The sequence below is a fragment of the Salvelinus sp. IW2-2015 genome, linkage group LG15 (genome assembly GCF_002910315.2).
Source record: "Salvelinus sp. IW2-2015 linkage group LG15, ASM291031v2, whole genome shotgun sequence".
Classification (NCBI taxonomy): domain Eukaryota; kingdom Metazoa; phylum Chordata; class Actinopteri; order Salmoniformes; family Salmonidae; genus Salvelinus; species Salvelinus sp. IW2-2015.
Window position 1 is genome coordinate 33,531,829 of NC_036855.1, and position 22,232 is coordinate 33,554,060.

Here is a 22,232-nt window from a genome sequence, read left to right on the forward strand (position 1 = left end):
TTTTGTTCGATAAATATTACTTTTATAACAAAAAAACGCCATTTGGGTTGCGCGTTATGTTCAGAAAACTACAGCCTCGTTCCGGTCCTGAAAGCCAGAAGAAAATTCCCAAACGTATCAGATTCCAAAATATTACTAAAAYTATTTATAATCATGCAATCACAAGTGAAATATARCAAAACACAGRTTAGCTTGTTGTTAATCCACCTATCGTGTCAGARTTTGAAAATATGCTTTGCAACGAAAGCAATCTAAGCTTTTGTGAGTGTATCAATCAATGCTAGAACAGTTAGCCTAATATTAGCTTGGTTAGCTTGGTCACGAAAGTCAGAAAAGCAATAAAATTAAATCACTTACCTTTGACAATCATCGGATGTTTGCACTCACGGGACTCCCAGTTACACAACAAATGTTCTTTTTGTTCGATAAATATTACTTTTATAACAAAAAACGCCATTTGGGGTTGCGCGTTATGTTCAGAAAACCAAAGCCTCGTTCCGTTCGAAAATTCCAAAAAGTATCCGTAATGGTCGTAGAAACATGTCAAATGTTTTTTATAATCAATCCTCAGGTTGTTTTTAACAAACATAATCGATAATATTTCAACCGGACTGTAACCTACTCAATAAGAGAGAAAAAGAAAATGGAACGCTACCCTCTCGCGCGTAGGAACTAATCTGAGGACACCTGACTAGTTTTGAAAAATCTCAACATTTTTTCAAAATAAAAGCCTGAAACTATGTCTAAAGCCTGGTCACAGCCTGAGGAAGCCATTGGAAAAAGAATCTGGTTGATACCCCTTTAAAAATGGAAGAAAGACGGGCCAGGAAACACAGATAAAAAAAATATATATCACTTCCGGGTTAGATTTTCTCAGGTTTTCGCCTGCAGAATCAGTTTTGTTATACTCGCAGACAATATTTTGACAGTTTTGGATACTTTGGAGTTTTTTCTATCCTAATCTGTAAATTATATGCATATTCTACGATCTGGACCTGAGAAATAGTCCGTTTACCTTGGGAATGTTATTTAAAAAATAAATAATAATCTGACCCCTAGCGTCAATTAAACAATTTAAAGGCAATCCTACCAAATACTAATTGAGTGTATGTAAACTTCTGACCCACTGGGAATGTGATGAAAGAAATAAAAGCTGAAAGAAATAATTCTCTCTATTATTATTCTGATATTTCACATTCTTAAAATAAAGTGGTGATCCTAACTGACCTAAGACAGGGAATTTTTACTATGACTAAATGTCAGGAATTGTGKAAATCTGAGTTTAAATGTATTTGGCTAAGGTGTATGTAAACTTCCGACTTCATTTGTATATATACAGTACCAGTCAAGGGTTTTTTCTTTATTTTTACTATTTTCTACTTAGTAGAATAATAGTGAAGACATCAAAACTATGAAATAACACATATGATATCAGGTAGTAACCAAAAAAGTGTTCAACAAATCAAAATATATTTTATATTTGAGATTCTTCAAATTAGCCACCCTTTGCCTTGATGACAGCTTTGCACACTCTTGGCATTCTCTCAACCAGCTTCACCTGGAATGCTTTTCCAACTGTTTTGAAGGAGTCCCCACATATGCTGAGCACTTGTTGGCTGCTTTTCCTTCACTGTGCAGTCCAACTCATCCCAAACCATCTCAATTGAGTTGAGGTCGGGTGATTGTGGAGGCCAGGTCATCTGATATAGCACTCCATCACTCTACTTCTTGGTCAAATAGCCCTTACACAGCCTGGAGGTGTGTTGGGTCATTGTCCTGTTGAAAACAAAATGATAATCCCACTAAGCGCAAACCAGATGGGATGGCGTATCACTGCAAAATGCTGTGGTAGCCATGCTGGTTAAGTGTGCCTTGAATTCTAAATGAATCACAGACAGTGTCACCAGCAAAGCACCCCCACACCATCACACCTCCTCCTTCATGCTTCACGGTGGGAACCACACATGCGGAGATCATCCCGTTCACCTACTCTGCGTCTCACAAAGACACTGCGGTTAGAACCAAAAACCTKAAATTTGGTCTCATCAGACCAAAGGACAGATTTCCATCGGTCTAATGTCCATTTCTCGTGTTTCTTAGCCCAAGCAAGTCTCTTCTTCTTATTGGTGTCCTTTAGTAGTGGTTTCTTTGCAGCAATTTGACCATAAAGGCCTGATTCACACAGTCTCCTCTGAACAGTTGATGTGGAAATGTGTCTATTACTTGAACTCTGTGAAGCACTTATTTGGGCTGCAATTTCTGAGGCTGGTAACTCTAATGAACTTATCCCTTGCAGCAGAGATAACTCTGGGTCTTCCTTTCCTGTGGCGGTCCTCTTGAGAGCCAGTTTCATCATGGCACTTGATGGTTTTTGCGACTGCACTTGAGGAAACTTTAAAAGTTCTTGAAATTTTCCGTATTGGCTCAACTGATTGGATCAAACACATTAAGGAAAGAAATTCCACAAATGAACTTTTAAGAAATGCATTCCAGGTGACTACCTTATGAAGCTGGTTGAGAGAATGCCAAGAGTGTGCAAAGCTGTCATCAAGGCAAAGGGTAGCTACTTTGAAGAATCTCAAATCTATTTCGATTTATTTAACACTTTTTTGGTTACTACATGATTCCATGTGTTATTTCATAGTTTTGATGTCTTCATTATTATTCTACAATGTAGAAAATAGTACAAATAAAGAAAAACCCTTGAATGAGTAGGTGTGTCCAAACTTTTGACGGGTACTGTATATATATATATACACAGTATATAGGCTACAGTGGTTTGTGATAGGACTTCACGACTAGTAGAGTAGGCCTGTTATATTTTCAATGTGGAATATTACATTACTAATTATATGTACACTAAACGTGTACATTTATAGAACTATTAGAAATACCGGTGGACATAACTAGCTCTGACTTTTACCTAATTGTTGTACGCGGAGCCGCTGCTCTTGCAGAGTCAGTATCTTTGCCTTTGTATCCGCTGACTGCATACTGTACTGCCTTTCGCTGTAATATGCTTTTTTTTTTTTTTATCGGCGCTTTTCAATAGATTTTTGCCACGCATAGAAGAACCGTGTCATGGAATGATATAATTATATTTCGACGTCATAATTAAACAGAGATACGTTTTATTGCCTCAGGCACGTGAGGTAATAATGTAATGGAAACAGTAGCCTATCTTTAAATTGTATTATTTATCAGCATGTGACTAAAACTTGAGCACTAATAGGAATCGGATAAGTAGAAGTCAGTGCAATCTATTAGTCATTACATATCTCACACATCAATACTAAATAGGCTACTGACAGCATAATCTCGTTCCCAGACACCTTTTCCCAAATGCGCAATAGCCTGAGGACGAGGTTACTGACAGCATAACACAGTGAAAGGCTTTGAACAGCGAAACAACAGCCTATAGGCTGACATTTATTGTTAACTAATTTTTGTCACTAATATATCAAGGTTTTATTATTAGTTAGTCTGTCTTGTACACATTCGCAGCTAAAAGCTGAATTGCTGTAGACAAAAAAAAGGAGATAACAGTTATTTGAAGAAGAAGAATATTGGGTCGCCCATTCAGTCAACCAGTAATTAATTCATAATCAAGTCATTATTATTTTAAATCGGATTTTCAAATCATAAAAGACAAAACCCACTGGTCAATTCAACCTCTATTCCAAGTTGTTTCAATACAATTTCATTGAAATTACGTGGACATATTGTTGATTCAACCAGGGTGTGCTCAGCGGGAACAGTGTCAATAAAATAATATCAAAGTATGATCTATTTTCTGATACTCCTACACCTTTTCTTCTTAGTGGTGTACCACAGATATTCCACAACCCTGACTAAAATCTKATTAAAAGTTCTACCCTGCTAAGGGAAAGTAGTCTAAGAAAAAAAACACATACAGCATGGTATCACTGACACATCCCTGCTAATTTGGAGCTCAAGTTTCCTCCTAACAATGCAAATAACAATACTTCTGCTACATCCCTTAAAGTGATAACTAGGGCTGTCAGAGTTAATCAGTTAGAACTGATAACATTTACTAATCTAGTACTTAAAGTGATGAGGACATACATACCCTCTGAACAACAATAACAACATAATACTATACAATATGATTGTTTTGCAACCCAATCTAATGAGATTGTTTGTAATGAGGACATATGCAATCAAATCCATCACTATCAATCAGTCAGTCAAAAAAAGGAGATGTTCTGTAAAAACCATAAATGTGAAAGGCACATATGGCAACTGAAAAAAGAGCATACAAAGATGCATTGATATGCTTGCGTGACAATGATAATCTGGACTTAGTTCATATAGTTTCATGATGTATCCAGAGTATACTAAATGAAATGTAAATGCAATGACCTTGATCATAATACAACCTAACCTAAACATAACGGCTGAGAAATGATAAATAGTGTAGTGACCTTATCCCGACACCTAGAGGCTACCCCCGAATTCGCTACAATGGGGTTTTGATCAACAGCATGTTGGATCTGTGCAAATAGCAGCACATTAAAGAAGTGCTCTCGCTGTGTATGTGCAGGTGACTTTGTAAGGATGGGACCCAGCTTATTATGGTATGATACAGTTGAAGTCGGAAGTTTACATACACTTAGGTTGGAGTCATTAAAACTCGTTTTTCAACCACGACACACATTTCTTGTTAACAAACTATAGTTTTGGCAAGTTGGTCAGGACATAAAAGGAAATCAGACAAGACCTCAGACAAAAGAATTGTAGACCTCTACAAGTCTGGTTCATCCTTGGGAGCAAACGCCTGAAGGTACCACGTTCATCTGTACAAACAATAGTACACAAGTATAAACAGCATGGGACCACGCAGCCGTTATACCGCTCAGGAAGGAGACGCATTCTGTCTCCTAGAGATGAACGTACTATGGTGTGAAAAGTGCAAATCAATCCCAGAATAACAGCAAAGGACCTTGTGAAGATGCTGGAGGAAACAGGTACAAAAGTATCTATATCCACAGTAAAACAAGTCCGATATCGACATAACCTGAAAGGCCGCTCAGCAAGGAAGAAGCCACTGCTCCAAAACCGCCATAAAAAAGCCAGACTACGGTTTGCAACTGCACATGGGGCAAAGATCGCACTTTTTGGAGAAATGTCCTCTGGTCGATGAAACAAAAATAGAACTGTTTGGCCATAATGACCATCGTTATGTTTGGATGAAAAAGGGGGGCTTGCAAGCCGAAGAACACCATCCCAACCGTGAAGCACAGGGGTGGCAGCATCATGTTGTGAGGGTGCTTTGCTGCAGGAGGGACTGGTGCACTTCACAATATAGATGGCATCATGAGAAAGAACAATTATGTGGATAAAATTGAAGCAACATCTCAAGACATCAGTCAGGAAGTTAAAGCTTGGTCGCAAAAGGTTCTTCCAAATGGACAATGACCCCAAGCATACTTCCAAAGTTGTGGCAAAATGGCTTAAGGACAACAAAGTCAAGGTATTGGAGTGGCCATCACAAAGCCCTGACCTCAATCCTATAGAACATTTGTGGGCAGAACTGAAAGCGTGTGCGAGCTAGGAAGTCTACAAACCTGACTCAGTTACACCAGTTTCTGACCCACTGATTGTGATACAGTGATTATAACTGAAATAATCTGTCGGTACACGATTGTTGGAAAGGTTTATTGTTTCAAGCACAAAGTAGATGTCCTAACCGACTTGCCAAAACTATAGTTCGTTACAAGAAATTTGTGGAGTTGTTGAAAAACAAGTTTTAAATGACTCCAACCTAAGTGTTTGTAAACTTCCGACTTCAACTGTATGACTTGTGCTTATTTTTGCTCCCTTACATGAACTCACATTTCACATTGTACATTCCACACCTCCCCTCTGGGTGTGTATATGATACGATATTAGTGATATAATATAAATCTCTGCTCCCTTATTGGGTAAATCCTTTTTGATGTCAAAGAGGACAAAGTGTACATTTGTCCTTCATCATGTTTGGACATACTGTAGAGCATCTCCTAAAATAATTTTTAAAAAATAGTGCCTTTTGAAAAGTCTAGACTGGCATTGAGGACCACTGCTAACCGGATGGAGAAACAGTGCATCATGAATATGATGGATGTTATGCATCATCAACACTGTCTGGCGTGTGTTGTCATGAGTTTGGTGACATCGGACCTTGATCTGAATCTCTTCATCCTGAGAAAGAACGAGAGAGAGAGAGAGAGAGAGAGAGGTAGAAGAGAGAAGAGGAATAGAAAGAGAGAGATAGAAAGAGAAGAGAGAGAGAGGTAGAAAGAGAGAGAGAGAGAGAGGTAGAAAGAGAAGGAGAGGACGAGAGAGAGAGGTAGAAAGAGAGAGAGAGAGAGAGGAGAAAAGAGAAGAGATAGAAAGAGAGAGAAGAGAGGGTAGAAGAGAGAGAGAGAGGTAGAAAAGAAAGAGAGAGAGAGAGAGAGGAGAGAAAGAGAGAGAGAGTAGAAAGAGAGGAGGAGAGGTAGAAAGAGAGAGAGAGAGAGAGAGAGAGAGAGAGACTAGAGAGAGAAGAGAGAGAAAGAGAGAGTAGAGAAGAGAGAGAGAGAGAGAAGAGGTAGAGAAGCGAGAGAGAGAGGTAGAAAGAGAGAGAAGAGAGAGGGAGAGAGAGAGTTAGAAAAGAGAGAGAGAGATGAGAGAGAGGAGATAGAAAGAGAGAAGAGAGAGAGAGAGAAGAGGTTAGAAAGAGAGAGAGAGAGTAGAAAGAGAGTAGAAAGATGAGTGAAAGAGAGAGAGAAAGAGGTAGAAAGAGAGATAAAGAGTGAAAAAGAGAGTGAAGTAGTATATAGCAGCATGGTCTCTGTCTACTGTAGAAGATCAAACAACGCAACATCCGTTGTGTAAAACTGATCTCTTGACTTTCGTTTTTTTAATCTCTGGAAAATTCCTTGGTATATTGTTTATTTACTAGTTAGCATCATTTCCCTAAAGGTAATCCTGGATCCTGCTTCAGAGGGTATATTAGTGCGTCCCAAATGGGAATAGGGGGCCATTTGGACTTCAACCTTGTACATACTGTGTCTGCAGTCTCCTCCCCCTCTGTGTGTTCCGCTCCACTGTTGGGATTAGACATGTCAAAGTCAGAGAGAGCACTCTCTATAGCCTCCTCATCATAGTCTGTTTGGTATTCATCTGATAACTCTGAGGGAGAGAGGAAGACAGAGAAGGTGTAGAGAATAACACAGGAACCAAATAGGTACAGGAAGTGTGTGTGTGTGTGTGTGTGTGTCCCTCTCACCTTCCACCAGGACTGGTTTGACAGGCTCAATTCGAGAGACAATCTCTGCCAGGTCAGTGAAGGAGGCATTGGGACACGTGACCACCTGAAAAACACACACACACACACGCCAGTCAACAGTCTAAAGGAACATTTATTGGCAACTGTAAATTAGGAAACTGCCACAGTTCAGTTCATAACAGCTCGTATCGGAAGCAATCAGTCAAAAATGACAACAACAAAAAACATAAACCAATGAGATGTGCAACCAAGGCTGAAGAGGGGTTGGAGTAGCTGCTGCAACATCTGAAATAGAAACAAGGTGTGGTGCAGCTGAGAACCGGTCTGTGTAACTAGCTAACTCACATTGCCACTCTTCGTCTTATGAAATTCCTCTTGATGTCTGTCTTTCATCATCTTGTCCACAACCCCACTACGACGCCACATGTCAAACACTGTCTTACAGTGCTGGTAGCCCACTTCCTGAGACAGAGAGAGCGAGAGACAGAGGGAGAAGGGGGGGGGGGATTAGGTGAGGTTATGATGAGACGAGACAGATGGAGAGCCATGGAGACAGTGTCTACTTCCCCAACGGCAKCCTTTTCTCTATATAGTGCACTATATAGGGGGCCATTTGGGATGCACTCAGTGAGGAACAGAGGGCAGTTACTCACAGCGATCTCGTCGAACTTGCCAAACTCTAAGGTGCCGTAGTGATCAATGGGCGGCCGGATGTACTCGCAGTACTCGCTGTCTTTAACTAACTCCAGCTGGCGAACGCAGCACACATAAGCAAGCCTGGTCTGGATCTCAGCCATGTTCAGGACCTTATAGAGGATTAGAAGAATACAGAAATAGATCTGAGTTCAGGTCGGCCTCCGTGCCTCAGCCAACAAAGGAAAGTAGCAACAATAGGGCTTATCAAGGAAAAACATCCAAAAAGGACTAATATGGTCAACAGGACTTGGAGCACTCTAAAACAGGCTAGATAGATATGTTGTGATCAGCAGATATGAATCATTGTGAACTAAATGACCACAAGGTATTCTAGGTTGTGAGCATAATTTTTTGGACATCCTCCTGACTCACCTGGACTTTCTCTGCAAGGGGGTTGAAGCGTTTCCATAGCAGCCACCAGCCAGACAGTGAGTCACCGTAGTTGGTGAGGTTAGTCTCATCCTGGCTGCCCACATCGATGGCTATTACTACTTTGGCTCCCATGGAGCGAGCTACATCAGCTATATATATATATATATATATATATATATATATATATAAAGTGAAGGTGAGAGAGAGATAGAGAGAGAGAGTGACAAACACTGACCAATAGCCATGGCATCTACTGTGTACATCACATGCAAGGTAATGTCTCTAACTTACACTATAACTGTACATGTATGCTCACTTTTAACGTCATGTTTTATAGTTGTTTGAGACATGGCCATATAAATACTGACCAGGTAGGTTATTTATGTAGCCACCGTCCATGAGTAAGTGTCCGTCTTTGGGGTCACAGAGGGGTGGCAGGTACCCAGACAGTGACATGCTGGCACGTACGTACCTCCATAGGGAACCTACAAGAGGAGGGCATGCTGAGGTTCAATACCTCAACAGAGTCAAAGGTCCCAAATGGCAACGTATTCCCTACATAGTGCACTACTTTTGACCCGTATCAAATGGCCTCCTTTTCCCTATATAGTACACTAGTTTTGACCTGAGCCCTATGGACCCTGGTCAAAAGTAGTAGACTATATATATAGGGTGCCATTTTCCGACATTGAGAATAAAGCCAGACCGACCGTCAGTGTGAACCCTCATGGATGAAGCAGTGATATCTGTTGTGATGTTGAAGTAGGGGATCCACAGGTCCTAGGAGAGTAGGAGGAGCACGCGGGGGAAAGAGAGAGAAGAAATGTTTAGCTGATGAAAATAAACTATTAACTGACCTGGTATTGTCGAGATCATGTTAAATGGATGTCATAAACCAGCAGTCATAAGTATGGGTCAAATCTAGGGATGAATAAATAATCCAGATTTTTAAACTGATCATAGAGGCGTAATTAAAACCATCACTATTCACAATGGGATCCTGTCAAGTGGAGTGTGGACTACAACCCCCTGTCCTCTCACCTCAATCTGTTTGCCCTTAAATACAGCGCTGACGCTGTTGTTAAAGGAGGCCCCAGAGAACATGGAGGTCACAGGGTACGTCAGGTCGAACACCTTCTTGAAGATGGACCTCATGTCCTGGTGTTGGAGAGAGGTGGAGAGATACCTTACCATCAACTTCTCTGGAGCCAAAGACAACGGCTACGTCTTAAACCCTATTCCCTATTTAGTGCGTTACTTCTGTCTAGTGCCCTGGTCAAAAGTAGTGCACTATATGGGGAATAGGGTACCATTTGGGATTAGGACAACATCCTCTTATGCATTGAGCCCAGCTTCGGCCGTCCTGTATCTTCTCACCATGGCCCACTCGCGAGCGCGGACCCTCATATGGCTGTTGCTCTTCTCCTCAGCGTACAGCGCCCCCATCAGGGAGCCGATGGAGGTGCCGCCCACCATGTCCACAGGGATGCCCGCCTCATTGAGCGCCCGCAGGATGCCAACCTGACAGCAACCCCTGGAGGGACACGGACCACAGGTAGGTTACACAGAGTCCAAAACATGACACTGGACAATAAGCACAGTCAGTGTGTGAGTAAAAGAAGGGGGACGTTTAGCCTAACGAAGCGTTTGAGTGGACAGTCAGAGGGAGCAGTGTTGACGGGACTAGAGAATATACCCACCGTGACCCAGCTCCTGGACATGCCAGAGCAAAAGGGAACAAGAACAGAAAGCAGAAAAGACAGAAAAGCCATTATCGAAAGACAGAGGCCTCATAGCAAGGTAGACAGAGGAAAGAGGCATCCAGAGTGAACAATGACACAAACAGCCATACACTCTCTATACTAGAAATATTCAAATGATTTCAAGTTGGGCAAAAAAAACTAGAAAACCATAACCAGGGACAATAAACCTAAAAGAATGGTGTTTGGATAATTGCAGTTGTAGAAATCTGTAATGTGGCGACTGCAGATGACAGATCTAATCAGCTAAAAAGGTACTACTGATAGTGCAGCCTGTTACATTGGAGTATGAGGTCTAGAAAGAGATTAGCAGTACCTTGCGCCTCCTCCCCCCAGCACCAGGGCGATGGTGTTGCCTGTCAGGACTCTGGCCAGACGGCTGAAGTCAGAGTGGCGGTCTGGAGGCTTCTGGAACACACGCTGGTACATCTCTTTCTGAGCACAACCACAGCGGGACCCCAGGAGCACAGGAGCACAGCACCACAGGAGCACAGGAGCAGCGGTAGAGGGGAAGAGTCAGCAAATGTGTGATTCGTCCCAATTGGCACCCTATTCCCTAGTGCCATACTTTTGACCAGAGCGCTATACATTATATAGAAAATAGGGTGCCATTTGGGAAGCAGCTTGGTCAAGATTGTTTTCGGAAAGCTCAGTAATGATATCTAAAGGCTTCCTTCTGAGACGTGCGTCATACGAGCAGTGAGGCAGAGTGAACCAAGCTGCAGGTCAGAAGCCAAGATTGAAAAAGTAGGTTGAATATTGTCTAGTCAGTGAGAGGAGCTATGACTATTCTGGCTGAGGTGTGTGTGTACTAGCATGGACAGGCTACTACTGGAAAATACCAAATTTGGGCAGGACAGGTGTGTATGTGTATGTATGCGTGCCTTCCTGCCCGCGTGTGTGTGCGTGCCTGTCTCCGTTCCTGTCTGCGCGCGTGTGTGTGTCAGCCTTATATGTGTGTGCATATAGGGTACCAGTTTAGGCAGGCTCCTCTTGGAGAAGACCCTGTGTGGACAGGAGAGGTGCAGGTGTCTGGAGATCCAGCTCCTCATGTTGAGCCACTCCACAGTGCCCTGAGGCGGGGGACCGTCCTCCCTGTGCAGCAGGATCAGCTGCTTCTGGGCCCGCACTGCACTGCCCTCCAGCATCCGCTCCAACTAGGGGACAGAGGCCACGGCACAGGGACAACAGCGTCACACCCACAGTGGAGGAGACCTAAGTTAAGGGTGAGTCCCAAATGGCACGCTATTCTTAGTGTAGGCCACTACTTTTGACCAGGGCCCATAGGTAGTAGTGGACTAGAGGGAATAGGGTGCCATTTAGGATGCATACCAAATTATGTCCTATTTCTTATGTAATGCACTATAAGACTAGGTTCATATGTTTTCAAATATACATTTGATTTATAAGTAATTCACTGTAGAAGAGGGATTGGGTGTCCCTTGATATTTGTCCTTCATGTCAATCAGACAGCAGAGAATGAAAGAGACAAGCCCTGTTTCTCTTCTTCCTCATTAAGCTTCAATCATTTAACCCCTAATAAACTGTCTTACTAATAGGAGTTCATCCTAGCGAAGCTAATTAAGAAGCCACTTAGACTTCCCTAATCCCCACATACACACAGTAGACCAGTTATCCCACTTCATAGAGATTGCATAAAACAAAGTAAGCCCTCGACTTTCCTAATACCATTAGGTAGATAGGGTTCTATAGGTATATGTTGTTTCTTATTGAGCTGCCCTTGTTGGCCAGGTCTCCCTTGTAAAAGAGGTCTTCTGACCTCAATGGGACTTTCCGGATTAAACAAAGGTTCAAGAAAAAAGGCAGAGGTGTTGGTGTGCATTTTGTTTACCTCGCCCACGGTCGGCTCGGCCTCTCCCAGTCCCACAATGATGATGCAGTCGGCCTGGCGGATGCAGCGCTGGGTCCAGGGGGTCAAGGTATCGTCTGATTGGTAGAGAACGATGCGGTGGATATCCTCCTGCTGCCCCAGCCAGCTGGACAGACGGTACTCATGCACACTACAGAGGAGAGGGTTGAGATGTGTGTTTCCTATAAAGTGTTTCCTTCAACTATGACAACCAGTTGATCTTGACCCAAATATGCTAACGCAGACAACAGCGTGCATGCCTGAAATGATTACGTCATTCCTACCTGTCCAGTGCAGCAGCACCCAGTCGCTGTTTGATGATGTCACTGGTCAAGAGTAAGGTGGGACCTAAAAGTCCAACAGAAATAAAATAGTACATACTGAATGTAGACCAGCAAGCTATAGTGAAAAAGAATTAGTAGTCGCAGTTCACTTTTTAGTCCAACAACATCTACTGTTTGAGTCACCGGGAGTGGTTAAGCAGGACTAGTAGTAATGATATGTACCAATGGCACATAGTGCATGCTGCAGCTCCAGTGTGAAGGCTGTAAGAGGCACCTCCTCTGACACAGGCAGGATGGTCACAGTGGACAGGTTAGAGGCCGGGCTCCCTGAATCCCACTTACTGCTGGGGGGATGTAGCGTCAGACCACAGGCTACAACAGAGGAAAGAAGACAGAGGCATCGCTAATGCACCATGGGTGGTTGACACAGACAAAACACAAGAACACACTATCCCCCTGACACATATATTTTGAATCTACACCACCGTTCAAAAGATTTGGGTCACTTAGAAATGTATTCCATAAATAATTTGCCATTTCCAGCTTCAATAGTCATTTACAACATTAACAATGTCTAAACTGTATTTCTGATCAAATTGATGTTATTTTAATGGACAAAAAAAAAAGTGCTTTTCTTTCAAAAACAAGGACATTTCTAATCGACCCCAATCTTTTGAACGGTAGTGTACACTAACCTGCCAAGGGTCCGTTAGCCTGCTGCATATTTCCAAGGATCTTCTGTCCCAGCAGATGGATGAGTCTGGTCACTACCTGCGGATACCTCCTCTTGATGGAGCTGAGGGCCCCCTCAGGCAGCTTGGCTAGCTCAGAGTCCCTGATGGCGTGCACTGTAGTGGCTCGGTTCATGTGGGTCAGGGCCTCCACCTGAGAACACCACATAAATTCTATGAACAACAGTTAATCAAGGGTTCCATCTCTTGAAGTTAACTTAGCCTGGTCCCGGATTTGTTTGTGCTCTTCCCAACTCATTGTCAAGCCATGACAATGGGTGACAAGGAATTGACAAGATAGCACAAACAGATCTGGGACCAGGCTAGAGTTAAATACATAAACCATAAAGAATATGGGATTATAGAGCACTTACCACCCCTATGAGGTCACCGCGACCATACTCTCCGGTCAACTCCTTCTTCCCATCATCCTTTGCGATGACAGAACGCAGGCGGCCACTGAGGACGATGAAGGTGCTGTCCGACTTGTCTCCCTGCCTAGGAACGGTTGGATGCAGCAGTTAGACAGAGAAACAGATAGACCAGGGTATTCAAATCTTACCCTACGAGGTCCGGAGCCTGCTGGTTTTCTGTTCTACCTGATAATTAATTGCATCCACCTGGTGTTCCAGGTCTAAAATCAGTCCCTCATTAGGGGAGAAGAATTTTAAAAAAGCAGGTGAACTGGTTTCGAGGTCCAAATTTGAATTTGAGGGAGATAGTGGATATGAGACCATTCAGCATAGAGATCCTATAATTCCTGACCAAGACGGATGTTTTTTTATCATGTTGCTAGGATGCCTATGTCCATTCTAGTGTTCTATATGTACTTCTATGCTATTCAGCAGGTACCTGTAGACAGTGCGGCCAGCCTCCACAGCCATCCAGTCCAGAGCAAAGTCTATCTGCCTGACGAAGCCTGACACTCTCTTCACCACGGTGTGAGCCACATTCAGCACCACCCTTGGCTCTTCGCGCATGATCCTACATAGACCCACATTCACATATTCAGACAGCAACTACTGTGCACAAAAACATGCACACCAACAGGGTGTGGGACAACAGGGTCTGGGACAAATATGAGAATTACAGTAACAATACTGTCATCAGACATCGAGTGTGTGTGCGTGTCTCTGTGCCTGCATCTGTGTGTCTGTGTCTATACACAAGGAAAATGGCATACTCATAGAAGGCAGCTTTAGAGATAGACAGGAAGGTGCAGTCCCTGTGTGCTCGGACGCTGAAGATGAGGGGTTCACCAGTCAGCACGGCCAGATGACCCACCATCTCCCCTGGGTGAGTCAGAAACAGCAGGGTGTCCTCCTCACGGTCGATCGTCCGCTGGTACACATGGAGCGCCCCCGAGATCACAAACTGCACACTTGCATCCTACCAGAGGGAACAGACGGCACAGGGAGATACAGCTATACATAATGTCAATGGGCGAGTCCCAAATGGCACCCTATTCTCTATATAGTGCACTACGTTTGACTAGAGCCCTGGTCAGAAGTAGTCCACCTTATAGGGAATAGTGCCTTTTGACACACATAAATGAACCACTTGTAAAATGCAGTTATAAGACAAATGACGTTGACCGTTTCTGCCCGTGTGCTGACAGAGAAGAAGCAGATGTTTTAATGAGATGAGCTCTAGCCTCAGGGCTAAAGGATATGTCTACCACTACCAGGCAGCATGCAGACAGACTGACCTGGTCCCCCTGGCTGTTCAACACACAGCCAGCTTTGACCTGACGCAGAGTCACCCTGCCCTCCAGCAGACTGGGGTCCTGACAGAAAGAGGGAGAGAGATAGGGAGGTAAGAAGAGGGTCAGAAAATTTGGCAGGAATGTCCAAACTCCTGCAGTGTGTGCAGCTTCTGTTCCAGCCCAGGTCTTGATGAAGAATAAATAGTCTTACATTTGGACTGTGATTAGTTGAATCGGGTGTTAGTTCTGGACTGGAACAAAAGCCTACACATACAGTGGCTCTCCGGGGCCAGCCTGCTGGATGTGTTCTAGTTTATACTGAGACCCAGAGAGAGCCATCCAGTACCTGTAGTTGTATGAGGCGCTGCAGGTCCTTCTTGGCAGCCTGGAAGATGGCGTTGACCTTGCTGTGGTGGATGTGACCTGACTGACCTCCTCCAGCCTCAGAGTAGTGAAACACAGCAGAGGGAGTGTGCACCATGGTCACACTCTTCTTCAGAATGGACTGATAAATGAAAGGGAGAAAGGGGAGGGGGGAGAGAGAGGGGGGGGGTGAGTATGGCCTTGCTATCGAGAGAGGCTGCCATAGCCTATCTTCTCTTGAGAGCCAAGTCTGCCTATGTGCCCACTGCCCACAAAAATGACGTGGAAACTGAGCTGCACTTCCTAACCTGCTGTCAAATGTATGACCAGATTAGGCACACATATTTCCCTCAGATTACACAGACCCACAAAGAATTTGAGAACAAATCCAATATTGATAAACTCCCATATCTATTATGTMAAATACCACAGTGTGCCACCATAGCAGCAAGATTTGTGACCTATAAACACATAAACTGTACGTATCTCCTTATTTATTGTTACAACACTGTTACATAGACAATAATATAACGTTTGAAATGTCTATATTATTTTTTACTTTCGTGAGTTTAATGTTAAGTGTTCATTTTTGATTAATTCATTTCCCTTGTTCATTTCCCTTTTGTTTAATTGTCCATTTCACTTGCTTCGGCAATGTAAACATATGTTTCCTATACCAATAAAGCCCTTTGAATTGAACTGAATTGAGAGAGTCAGAGACATAACTAGGAATGTGTCTATGTATCTTATGGACGTTGTTACACTGACATGTGTCTGGTAAATCTGCAGTGCATCACAGACCTTGTGTGGGACCTGGGGACTTGGTGGTGGTGTGTCTGCTTTAGCTGCTTCTTCTCTTACTCTGGCTCGCTGATATGCCATGTTGAGGTCAGCCGATGTGGCACCTCAAAGAGTGTGAGGAGAGAGACAAAAAGTATTCAGACACACGGACCAGGGTTGTACAGGGCCGGATTCACAAAACACGACTTACGCAAACGCTTAAGAAGCTTCTTAAGAAAGAAAATACGATTGTTTGTAAGTGCAATTCCTCAACAATATCTTAAGATTTACAGTACGGTACAGGTCACTACTATATGGTCTGACCAGTGTGTGTGTGTGGTAATGTATGCTTACTTGACACTGCCATAGGAGTGGACTGGGAGCGAGACCTTTTTCCTTTAGCGGTTGGGCTGCTATTTGAAAGACAGGACTTCCTCTCTCCAATTTCTGAAACAACACCATTCAGCTATGCCATGAGTATGTCCTGCTTTCCAGCAAGCCACCATTCTTCATAGTGACATAACATAACAACCTCCACACTTATCCATCTGGATTCATATTTTCATGATATGGTAATCCAAATGTAATCCAGACATAATGCAGATTAGGGTGGCACATTTCCAGTAACTTTCCCAAAACTGGCAGGTTTCCAGAAACCCCACTTGGAGGATCCCAGACATCCTGCTTATTCCCTCCTGATTCCAGGAATCTTCCAAATGGGATTTGTTTTTTGGGGAAAGTTACCGGAATGTTTGGAACCGTATGCAAAACCAAAGCTAGAATTAACATTGGTTTCTATGCTGGCATTTACCAGTGAGATGACCATCCTATAATAACTAACCTGTGTCGCTGGGCCCCTTCTCATGGCCAGACTCATCAGACCGAGATTGATGTCTGTCTCGACCCCTGTTCGGGTTGGCTTCACCTATCACACTGTGCACTGCCACCAGGGGGATCGCCTGTCTCTCCTGAAAGACACACATGGAACACACACACAGAACCATCAGGAGTATACATCCCCTTCAAAGATTAAATACCCAGTCGTGTGCGTGTGCGTGTGTGTGTGTGTGTGTGTGTGTGTGTGTGTGTGTGTGTGTGTGTGTGTGTCATACCGCATTGAAGAGCTCAGTGGTAAGGCCTAGGTAGTTGTGAAGGGCTAGGAAGGTGACTCTCTGCAGGCGTACCATGATGATCTAGAAAGGACAATAACAAAAAAGCAACAAATGGCTCCACTGTTTTAGTAAAGAGAGCAGAACCCTGATATTGTCTGAAAATACAAAATCCTCAGTGATTTAGTTTTTTGGGTTTAGCTGTGTAACTACAGAATAATGTCACAGTTGCCTACAAACCAGGCAGGAGGTGTAATCTCCAGTATTTGAGTGATATGATATAATGGCTGATTTCCCTGTGTACAGACCACATCCCAAATGGCACTCTATTCCCTTTTTAGTACATTACTTTTGACCAGAACTATATGGGCCCTGGTCAAAAGTTGTGCACTTTACAGTGCTTATAGGAAATCTACACCCCCTTGAACTTTTTGAACTTTTTGCACATTTTGCTGCCTTAAAATTGAATCTAAAAAGGGATTAAAACAGATTTCTTTCCTACAGATCTACACAACCTACTGCAAGACAACACGGCAAATAAATTAACTTTTTGGCTTAAATTTAAAACTACAGGGTTGGGTCAAATCKAATATTGTGGTGGTGGCAGCAACATGTTATGGGTACGCTTGTCATGGGCAGGGACTGGGGAGTTTGTCAGGATCAAAATAAATATGAAAGGAGAAAACCTGCCTCAGTCTTCTGAAAACCTAACTTTGGGATAGAGTTTTTTTCTTCCAGTGAGACAATTACAAACATTTGAATGCAAAAAATACACACCAGAATGGCTTTCCAAGAGGTGTTGAGTGATTTTAGTCTCAGTCCTGAATTAAATCTGCTTAAAGAAAAAATCAGAGACAAGGTTTGAATATTACTGTCYATCAGTGATTCCCAACCAAATATTATGAGCTTCAGCAATTTCAACAAAAACAATGGATATATGTTGCCCTAAGAGTTGTGCAAAGTTGGTCAAATCTTATTCCAAATGATTCACAGCTGTAATGGCTGCTTAAGGTTTTTCCACCAAGTATTAACTCAGGGGGGCGGAGATTTATCCAATTACGCTATTTCAGTTTTTTTTTATTAATTTGAAAAAGATTCGATAACTTTCTTTCACTTTGAAAATGTGGAGTAAGTTGTGTAGATCTGTATGAAAAAAAATCTAATTTAATACATTTTTAGATAAAATTTTAAGGCAGCAAAATGTGAAYAGGAGAAGTTCAAGGGGGTCTAGACTTTCTATAGGCACTGTGCAGGGAATAGTGCGCCATTTGGGATGTATCCTAGGTCCGTCTGTCACTGATAGTAACAGTACCTGGATAACACGGACTAGGGTCTCTGGGTATTTCTCAAACACAGAGTGGAAGGCAGCAGCTGGAAGACGCAGTATGGTAGAAGAGGTTGCAGCTCTGGCAGATACAGTCTTGTAGGGGGCTGAGTGACCCTAGGATGCATAGGGGGGGTAGAGGATGAGAAGTGGTGGCTGGTCTCACTTTAAATCGGAGGACAGGCTCATTCTAATGGCTGGAATGGAATGGTCTCAAACACATGGTTTTCCATTGCAGCCATTACTACAAATCGTCCGCCCCTCACCAGCCTCRTGTGTCTTAGGTACTTATCAGAGTGCAGTGGATACATAAACATGCGCTAGCTGAATCAGAGGGTAAATGAGAGTGGAAAGCGTAACGTACAGTGATGACATCCAGGATACTGAGCAGACTGTGGACACTGTCTCCTGGAAACACCTCCTTTACCACCACATCTGTCCCATCCTATAACAACAAAATACATGTTACTTGCATTTGACTATCAAACTTTAAGTACATAATTGTAATAGTTGTAAATGCAGCGTAATGGGTGAGATCACGTCCCCTCATGATCTTTGGGKAAAACTGTAGTCAAATATGGAATASATTTTCCTTTCTYTCTGAGTGRGGGCCTTCTTCATTTTCCTATTCAMGATGAGGTTGCTCCAGCAACAGYTATAGCATGTAGGGATCTTACACTCTCATGTATGCAGAGCTCCAGACGGCCATCTTGCACCACGTAGATGCTGTCGTCGATGTCCCCGGGACGAAAGAGTGTATCCATCTCGTGGAGCTGCACAAACACCATGTGACGGCARAGCTCCAGGAACAGAGGCTTCTCAAAGTGGCCCAGGACCCTGGACACAGCACACAGACCATAGTGGGATGGATTACACAGGGGTTATCATTTATAGGGCTTGCTAAAACAACTGTTGGTAATGCAGCACCTTACAACATGACAACCCATCATTTACTCAGTCTAGGTGAGGGACACTCGAATAGTTTTTACCTGGTAGTTAATTGCACTCACCAGGTACCCTGGGTCTAAATCAGTCCCTGACTAAAGGGTAAGAATAAAAAATCATCAGTGGAATTAGACTGGAGGTCCATATTTGAGTGTCCCTAGTCTAGGTGTTTACGGTTCCCTTACCTGACGTTCTTAAGCATGTAGAGCACCTCAGAGGGCAGGTGAGAGTTCTGCACGTCAAACTCTGTGAGGTCAGCCTCCAGCAAAGAGGGAGGGGGCTCCTTAGCCACCAGGGTGGGGGGCTCCRTCCTAATGCGCAGTATTCTGGGACACAAAGTGTTAGGGTTCGTGCATGGTGTTTAAARGTATCCTTAAAACATACAAAACTCGTACAAACTGTTCACCATCAGAAAAAGAGAGGCTATCACTACAGGTATCATCGGAATACACAGTGTAGTCATGACTCACTTTCGCGCTATAGACAGGACTTTAGTTCTCTTCCTGATTCGATGCTTCTGTGACTCTGAGGTAGAGGTAGGGGTTGAGGTAGAGGACAAGGTCTGCACCTGGTACAGTAAAAAACAGGGAGAGATGTTTTAATTTAAATCAATTCAGTATAGCTAGCCTTGTGAAACCAGCCTGATCTCGTGATAGCTCCCATTCTAACGAGTGAAGTGAAATTAAACCTGTCTGCTTGAGTGGTCAGTCTGCTTGACCAGTGGTTGGTCTGCTTAACCAATGGTCGGTCTGCTTAACCAGTGGTCGGTCTGCTTGACCAGGCTACAGTAGAGCCTAACATACAAGTAATTTACTGTATCTCTATGTGCTATTTATATTGAAAATGACACAAAACAATTAAGGGAGACACTCTAGACAAAATGTGCGAGGGATTGCCTGATGGAGTGGGACTGACCTTTCTCATGATCTTTCTGCCATAAAACATAACTTTGTCTCTTTTCCTGAAGCGATAGTGAGGCTGCTGCTCCTCTGAAAAAAAACATACAGCACATACTGGCATGAACACATAGGCCTATATGGCTATTAAAGCTAAATTACTCTCTTTGTTTTTTTACAACTTGACGAACTTGAACAATGTTCACTATTTTACTGGTTTGAAATATTTGCCTGTATATATTATTATCTGTCTTTTATAGATAAAGGTAGGTCGGTACACCAACTGGTTCTAAATAAATACAAACAAATAAATCAAATAGTTCTTCATTTATGAGAGAATGGAGGCAGGAAGTACTGACTGTACTGTTTGTATCTTCTGTAGAATAAAAACACAGCCATGCCGATGAGAGACACTGCCAACACAGCCAGTACAGCTACGACCAGCACACCAGTCCACTGGGAGGGCAAAAGAAGATATTTATTAGACGTGGACCAAACCACAGCCACAATGACATCTAATATATTGGCTAGGAGTTCGTCCCAAATGMCACCCTATTCCCTATATAATGCACTACTTGGGACCAGAGCCTTAGTAGACCTACACTTTATAGGGAACAGAGTGCCATTTTGGATGCAGCCTCAGTAGGCTGCTGGCATGGTGATCTAAGAACAGTCACAACAGCACTGTTCACAGAGTCAGTGCTGGAGAGGAGAGTGCTGGGTAGCTACCTACCAATGGCAATGGCATAGCAGTCTCTGTTCTGTCCTCCATCCAATGTTGCATCCTGGCCTTAATTTCACTGCCAAGTGGCACCAGGCTCTACGAAACAAGCAGGAAACTAACATTCAACAGATGTCTATTCATGACCAGGCATCAAGAAGGTTAAGCCTAGATAGAGAAATGGAATCGGACACTGTGTAATAGACAGGGTAGTAGACCTATTGAATTGGTGGGAGACCTTGAACTGGTTTTATTACCGGGTATATACTGCAGCTGTCCTCATCTTTGTCATCCACCTTGTCATCCATTCCTAGCCAAAAAAGGCAAACAGTGTACATGCATTTTCCAAGTCACAGTGGAAGAGACTGTACAAAATAAAATAAAGTATTCTTCACATAGTTTGAGAAAAGGAACCAGAAGGAAATGTCCTAGTCATTCCACACACTGATAGGCCTAATCAAAAGGAGCACTATGTGAATTCTTGAAACCCTAAAACCATTATGCCAAAACAAAACAGATACAAATGAGAAGAAAACAAATATTACAAATGAGAACACTGTATCACTCACTGACTGTAGTCACAGTGTGTACTGCCAGTGTGTCTGTCTGCACCTGCTCTGCACTCTGTAACCAGAGACACCCACTGGCCACTGCACACGCATACTTGAATAGACTCACCCACAAGCAAGTAGAAAGTCTAGGCTACTACACTACACACCCTGAACCTGTATCTGTGCGTTAGAGACCTCTCGCACAGATACAAGTTCATACACACCCCAGTAAACAGATTGTTCATGACAGGAATCAAATAGGGCCTAGTATCCTGAGTATATCAAATTTGCCTGATCTAGCCTAGATCATTAAATACTGAGCAGGTGCATGGCCGGCTTGATTTCAAGATCTGGATGTATGGTATTTTCCTCTAACTGTGCCCTTATATTGATAAACAAACCCATCACGGACAGACACACAGTCAATTCGCACAGGTATGACATTCTACTAACGTCGCCCTTGCCTTAAATAGCTATAATGTATCTACGACATAAATATGGAAGAATACGAACACATTTCCAATTAGTTACTTTTAATCCCAGTTATTAAATTGGTGCTCATAGGTTCAGGCAGTCGACGGTTATAWGGCCAAAGTTGTATCACTGTCACACAGAGCTAAATGGGCTGACAGGCAAACAGACAAAGTCCCGTTATGCCGACTTGCCCAATGCCCATTGACACTCCGTCTGTAGCCATGCAGTCAAATAAACACAAATTATTTACACTGCWCTACATGGTTAAATGAAAATATTAGCTACAATAATATACTTACTGGCTCGTATTACCTAACGTTCCACTATCTCTACTGTCAAAGTTTTATGTACACTTGCATGTCTTTCAATTCCCGATGA

General features: G+C 43.1%; 1 protein-coding gene and 1 pseudogene across 1 annotated transcript; both read right to left on the reverse strand.

The window, feature by feature from the left end:
* Positions 1-2,993, reverse strand: part of LOC139028862 (coiled-coil domain-containing protein 183-like) — a 25,365-nt pseudogene extending 22,372 nt beyond the window's left edge.
* A 401-nt stretch (positions 2,994-3,394) lies between these two features.
* On the reverse strand, positions 3,395-22,232 carry LOC111974955 (patatin-like phospholipase domain-containing protein 7). The gene is given in 36 exon segments (XM_024003055.2): positions 3,395-6,162; positions 6,165-6,204; positions 7,052-7,176; positions 7,274-7,358; positions 7,619-7,735; positions 7,927-8,079; positions 8,342-8,490; positions 8,710-8,826; positions 9,052-9,121; positions 9,383-9,499; positions 9,719-9,875; positions 10,418-10,536; positions 11,076-11,258; positions 11,954-12,122; positions 12,256-12,319; positions 12,478-12,627; positions 12,951-13,140; positions 13,361-13,484; positions 13,839-13,970; positions 14,170-14,375; positions 14,695-14,772; positions 15,038-15,196; positions 15,856-15,959; positions 16,189-16,281; positions 16,676-16,802; positions 16,947-17,027; positions 18,256-18,384; positions 18,632-18,712; positions 18,945-19,104; positions 19,398-19,538; positions 19,683-19,780; positions 20,128-20,201; positions 20,468-20,564; positions 20,842-20,928; positions 21,087-21,139; positions 22,154-22,232. Coding segments are annotated over 35 exon segments (4,062 nt in total). The 5' UTR covers positions 21,138-21,139; positions 22,154-22,232; the 3' UTR covers positions 3,395-6,127.